This window comes from Saccopteryx leptura, chromosome 1, assembly GCF_036850995.1.
Source record: "Saccopteryx leptura isolate mSacLep1 chromosome 1, mSacLep1_pri_phased_curated, whole genome shotgun sequence".
Taxonomy (NCBI): domain Eukaryota; kingdom Metazoa; phylum Chordata; class Mammalia; order Chiroptera; family Emballonuridae; genus Saccopteryx; species Saccopteryx leptura.
Genome location: NC_089503.1, coordinates 55,675,804 through 55,682,921, shown reverse-complemented (window position 1 = coordinate 55,682,921; position 7,118 = coordinate 55,675,804). Strand labels below are relative to the sequence as shown.

Below are 7,118 nucleotides of genomic sequence, written 5' to 3'. Positions count from 1 at the left end.
CTAGGGCAATAAATGGACTATTTCAACACTGTTGCTAATAAGAAATTGCATACCTTGTGTGTTGATGCTGAGTTCCAAGTCTCTAATTAATGAATGAGGAAGAACCAATGTATATGGTAACCTGTAATTTGTTAACAGTGACTAGTAATTATGAAGTTGAGAATTCATGACCTCAATTTTAGCAAAAAACAGATTTTATGACATTGGCTTATTTTATAAAATACACTCCACTCCCATCGAAATTTCTCTAGAAAATGGAGAGGCCTTAAGACTAAAATTAGTGCACTCACACTAATTTAAGTTTGTTTTCTGAGACACTTGTTCAATATTAATGTTGAGTATTTATATATCATTAGTCCTACTCCTTTATATAGAAGAACAATAATTATTCAATTAGATTCTATCACAGAAGAGATACATTTATTACATATTCAATGAAATCATAGCCATATACATGAATCAAATTGTTTCAAATTGCCAAGTATATACTGTCCATCATTTAGTTTTCTGGAGAAATTTTCTCTGTATTATTTACTTATCCATTTCTTCTTTCTTTACTGTTCACTCTCTACTCATAATTATCCTCTAAAATACACATACTTAGGAGAAAATTAATTTGTTTTCAATATCTAATATGTAAAAATGTTGAAATAATTCTTTGAATTAGAATTTTTGGAATTTATAGATATTGTAATTCTAACATAAAATATATTTTAGGTGGTAAATGCAATTCAGCTTGTGGGAGTGAAGGCAGTTAATTATTATTTTCTTTTTTTACATAATTTTTTTAATTCTATTTATTCTTAAATGAAGGCAATTAATTATTATTTTATTTTTTACATGATCTTTTTTACTTCTATTTATTCTTAAATTAACTCTCTTAATTTTATCCAAATAAAATTAAAACACTTTAACCATTAGTACACTAAAAACATATTCCCGTATTTTCTTCGTCCTTATTCCATACACAATGGGGTTGAGGAAAGGGGGCACCAAAAGGTACATATTTGCAATAAAAATATGGATATGTGCAGGTACATTTTTTCCAAAATGGTGAGTAAAAATGGAAAAACCAGCTGTGGAGTAGAGGACAAGAATAACACAAACGTGGGATCCACATGTACCCAATGCCTTAAAGCTAGCTTCTCGGGATGGCAGGCGGAATACAGAGCGCAGAATAAAGGCATAGGATACAGCAATGAGAATGGCATCACACCAGCCAATGATTGTAGCCATGCTGAGGCTGTAACGCTTGGTGGCTCCTGTGTCCATATATGCCAGCTTAACCACAGCCATGAACTCACAGTAGGTATGAGCAATTATTCGAGTCCTGCAGTAGGGCAGCTGTTTGAGCAGGATGGGATGTGGAGAAAAGAAAATTATGCCCCGAATCACCACAATGATACCCATTATAGTGATGTGTGCATGGGTGAGAATGGTGGTATGGCACAATGGATGACAAATGGCCACATAACGGTCAATGGCCATGGCCAAAAAGAAGCCTGATTCCATGACAGTAAAGCTGTGGATGAAGAACATTTGGGCCAAGCAGGCATTAAAAGCGATGTTATGAGCTCCAAGCCAGAAGAGACAGAGCATGCGTGGCAGCGTAGATGTGGAGAGGACCAGGTCAGTGACAGACAGCATGCACAGAAAGAGGAACATAGGCTCCTGGAGGTTTCGCTCTGCCTTCATCACAGTCAGGATGGTCACATTCCTCATCACAGCCACCACGTACATGGAGCAAAAGGGAATCCCAATCCAGACATGCAGATGCTCTAGTCCTGGGATGCCTATCAGCAGAAAGGTCACAGGGGAGGGACGAGAGGTATTGAAAGGCAGCATGATGATTTTTCCTTTGATTTTTATCAGTACTTTTGAAGATAGAGTTGCTATGCCAAGGTGATCACAGCCAGATGCTAAAATATATGAAGAGTTTTTTCAACAGGACCATTAATGATGTGCTGTTAAAAACCATTCAGGTTCATAATCTGGAGTATTTAAAGTCCCTAGAACCAGATTAATAAAATTAGTAATAAAATACCAAAGTAATGTTTTTATAAATACAGAAAAATAATACTTATTTCATATTATTTTAGAACCTGTAATTCACTTTCCCCCTTCATTTCCAGGAAAATATTCCATCTGTGGTTATACTCGTAGTTAATTCAACAAATATTCATTGAGTAGTTATTTTGTTTCTCCTTTGAGCTCTCATATAGCAGTTCTCACCCATGAGTGACTTTTCTATAACTGGAAATGATCAAAGCAGAGTCTTGTGAAATCTTCAGGGAGTTATTTAAAAGACACTTAAGTAGGGAATAGAAATAAAGGGTCTCTCTCCCACTCTGTCTGGACAGAACATAAAACTCTTTGGCATCGCTTTTTAAATAGGATTAATTCAATATAAAATTTCAGCCTTTCATTTGCCCCTCTGCATCTGTGACTAATCTAACAAATAAGATATTCTGACTTCCTTTCTACTATTATTTCCTTCTATCATGTTCCCTTTAAGTAGGCATATATTCTGTCCTTTGCAATTAATCACTATATAATGTTAAGGATAATATATTTCTTAACATTAAACCCACTACCTTCTTGTCCTTATTTTTTTATGCATAGATAATTTTACTGTGCAGATGACTCCTAATTGTGCTCTTTCATTTGTTGATCCAGAAACCCACATTCTAAACCGTGCACATCTGTTTATTTACTGTATTGGTAAGTTGACCTAATGGAGTCTGTAAAATTGATCACTGACTAAAGCATGTTTTACCCTTCTTATGGCTACAATGAACTGTCAAATCTCCATGGCAGAAATTCCCTGGGAGAAAGTATTTGAGCATGTAGCAGGGAGTGGAAGGGTAAAAAAAAAAAAAAAAAAAAAGGACTCTCAAGTCACCACAAGTGCTTCTGTTGTAGAAGAAAACGATTATTAATTTCATGTTTTTCTCATCTCTCATCAAGGTGGTACTTGGTACTTGGGTAAGTACTGCCATTAGCTCTTAAGGAGAATCTACTTTACCTGCCTCAAATTAATTGTTATAAATACAATAGGTACTATAAAGACTTACCTCTACATATGTTTTCCAGAATCATGCCATACACTTACCTTCTCCAAATATCAATAACAAAAAAAATATTTTCTATGTCTTATATTAACATTTACATTTCTGGGCTTTATCATAGTGAAAAACACTTAAACAATGCAGAGATGGCTTTTTTATTACTTAGCTTTAAGTAAGTAATTATACTTCAAGTAAGTAATTTATAAGGCCAAAACTTACCCCAGATGAGAGAGAAGAATGAATTATGTAGAAATGATAGTAAGGAATCAGATTCAATTTAGTCAGGAAAAGCCTTCTTGAGTAAATAACATTGAGGTTGTAATGTGAAGAAGATGGGACTTTAGCCCATGGAATTTGAACATAGGTGAATAGGCATTGATTGATCTACCTATCATTTATTTATTACTTATTTATCTATGTATACTGCTCTTAAATATTAGGGGATATTTCAAAATGAATATGAAACAATAAAATATCTCCTAATTTTTGTGAGTAGTGTATCTATCATCTATCTATCTATCTATCTATCTATCTATCTATCTATCTATCTATCTATCTATTTGTCGACACACGTATGTGCACATACATACAAAGGAAAAGGAAAGGCGTATAAATGAAGTTCCATTCAGGAAAAACAATCATGATGTAATGAATTGAAATCTAATGTGATTGAAATTCAAAGACTACAAAGAGATCCATGTGAGATGAGATTCTGTGAGTAAAGAGAGGTCCCCACTTATTCATGTATAATCATATAACCAATAGAAAATTGTATAATTCATTCTTTAGGCTAGAGGCTATCACTCATTAGCTGCTGAATAAGTACATGCTGCAGGTATAAATACAATACAGAGCACTGCAAGAACAGAATAGTAAAGTGAACACACATACACACACTAGTTTCTAAAACACATTTTTGTAAAAACGCACATAATATAATCTCTGTGATACCATATCTGTAGTAATGCCAACCTGTAGATGAGTCCAAACATCAAGAGGTATCCATATTTTTGTTCCTTAATAAATTCACACAAGATGAAATATACTCAAATAAGAGATAATCTTTACTTCTATAATATCCTTATAAAAGACCTTTGCTTCTTAGAATTTAATGTTTTTATTCATTTCATCCATAGAAAATGAGAAACATGCACTTCTTCTGCTTCAAAGGATTATACTGCCTTCCTTAAATCTAGGTGCTTTGTAAAATAAAAAGATGTTGTTTGAGGGACTCCCACATTCTTTATAAAGTTTTCTTTAGATCACTCAGACTCTCTCTTTCACTACATCCCTCTCCAGTTCCATAACAACTGTAACTAGCTCACGGAGAAACTGATTCAGAGCAAAGAAGCAACTTAAAAATGAAACTTCTATATGTATGAACTTCAAGGTGGTAATCTCAGAGGATCAGGAGGAATTTCATCTGACAGAAACAGATCCTAATGGAATCATTGGGAACTGAACAATGGGGAGTTGTTGGTAATTGATAATCTTCTTAATTTCAGGGATAGTAATTTACCTGTGCATCCCCTTAGGTTTATTGCTGAAGATACAGCCATCTCTCAGTATTTTAATGTAATTATAAACCAGTTAAGAGTTCCAGTCCTAAAGGGAACTGAAAAAACATTCTTTTTTTTCCTTAAATATATCAACTATATTCCAGTGTCAACTTGGGACAGAAATCTTGCACTTCAAAAGAGATTTGGATAATATCATATATATAAAGTGTTGTGGGGGAAAAATAAAAAGTTTGATATCTGGCAAAACTACCCTTCAAAAATGAGGGAAAATTAAGATATTTTCAGATAAACAAGAGCTAAAGGAGTTTGTTACCACTAGACCTGCTCTATAAGAAATGCTAAAGGGAGTCCTTTATGTTGAAATTAAAGGAAGCTAGAGAGTAACTTAAACCTATACAAAGGTATAAAGTTCTTCATTAAACATAAATACATATACAAATATGAAAACCAGCATCATCATTATTTTGTCTCATAACTCTACTTCTTATTTTTCTACAGAATTCAAAAGACAAAAGAATAAGCATAATTATAGACCTATGTGAATGGATATATAATATATAAAGATGTATTTGTCATATTAATAACAAAGTGTGGGATGGAGCTCTAAAGAAGTAGAGTTTTTGTATGTGATTGAAGCTAAGTTGCTATGAGTTTAAAATATATTGTTATAAAACTAGAGTGTTGTATAATCTCTGCCAATCACAGAGAACATAAGATATGTACAAAGGAAAATGAAAAGGATTCAGGTGTCATGACAAAAATCAACTAAACAAAAAGGAATGCTGTATGAGAGAAAATGAGAGGCAAAAAAAGTGTTTTTGTTTTGTTTTGTTTTGTTTTGTTTTTACTGGGACCAAAAGAGAGTCAGAGAGAGGGATAGATAGGGACAGACAAACAGAAACGGAGAGAGATGAGAAGCATGAATCATCAGTTTTTCGTTGCGACACCTTAGTTGTTTATAAAAAAAAAGTTTTAAGAAATACAAAAGACAAATAACAAAAATGACAATAGTAAGTCCTTATTATGATAATTACTTTAAATATAAATGTTTTTAACTCTCTGGTTAAAATACATAGAGTGGTAGAATGAATTAAAACATGATGCAGACTTCAGTTTACTAGTTCAGCAAATGAAAAGCTAGAAGTTGAACCAATTGAAAAATCAACAACTCTTCTAATATCCCTAAGACAATTAAAGTCACAGAGCAATCTGCTGCCCCAAAAAGTAAAGAAACCAATAAGTGAAGACAGAAAATCACAACTTACCAGAGCAGAAATTTATATGAGAAAAAGTACAAGGGCAGAAAAGTGAACTATAATTAACTAATTGCTGAAGACTTAGAGTAGGGGAGCCTGAGATATAAACTCTAGTGGGATTCTACTCTTGCTGGGTCCTACAGTTTTGTGTTTTGCCTCTAGGAGCTCACCAGTCCTTCTGGTGATATCACAAAAAATCCTCTCATGCTTTTGGGAAGGTTAAGAAAAAAATGAACCATTTTGAATAACACCAGAGTATTTTATTCTTATTTAAAAAGTCAGACCTCAGAAAAAACTATTTAACCAGACCCATAGCTGTTAGGTTTTATTAGAGTCTAACTGACCTGGAAGAAGAAAATAATTCTAGCCAAAAATAAGCAGAAAAAGAAATAATACAAATTAAAGCAGAACTCAATAAAACTGAAAAAGTAAACCAATTGAAAAAAGCAATAAAACCAAAATCTAGTTTTTTCTAAAAGACCAATAAAAAATTGAATATACCTCTAGTCAGGCTAACTTTAAAGTAAAAGAGCAAGAGAACACAAATGACTAATATCAGATATCAAAGAGAGAATATCACTACAGGTCCCATGGACATAAAGGGATAATTAAGTAATACTATAAATAAACCTATGCCCATAAATTTGCTAACCTGAATGAAATGGAGCAATTCCTTGAAAGACACAATATGACAAAAGTCACACAATAAAAAATAGACTATCTAAAAAATAAAAACATAGAAACCCTGAGTAGGCATATATCTATTAAATACATTGAATCAATAATTAATATTCTTACAAAGCAGTCATTGCCATTGTGACATTCGAATAAAGGCCATAAAATACATTAATGGGCTTTGGAAATAACTTCAAAGGAACTAGTCCAGTAAATACAGCTCATTCCCGGAACAGATGAGCCCAGACTCCCAGGATGACTAGGAACAGATGAGTCTTTGAGATAGGGAAGTCGTTAGACTCCCAGGATGACTAGGAGCTGATGAGTCCTTGAGATAAGGAAGTCGGAAAACCTCTTAAGATAGTTAGTGTAACCACATCCTAGAGGATAGATAGGGACATTTCCAGCTGGGGGCTTTCAACTGTATGACTGGTTACTAAGGCACATGACTAAAATTTAATTTAGGGGAGCCAATTGCTAAACGCAAATTCGCTTCTGTATGAACCGCTTGCTTGCTACGCTATAAAAACCCCTAGACTGTAGGCGCTCGGTGTGACTCTGGTGACTGCCACCTGAGCTCACCCCTGTGCAGGTTTGCT

General features: G+C 33.7%; 1 protein-coding gene across 1 annotated transcript; it reads right to left on the bottom strand.

The window, feature by feature from the left end:
• Positions 1–900: 900 nt before the first annotated feature.
• Positions 901–1,845, bottom strand: LOC136388033 (olfactory receptor 52P1-like). Its single transcript, XM_066360087.1, has one exon. It carries the CDS (start codon positions 1,843–1,845, stop codon positions 901–903), a length of 945 nt encoding a protein of 314 aa, XP_066216184.1.
• Between the last annotated feature and the right edge of the window lie 5,273 nt (positions 1,846–7,118).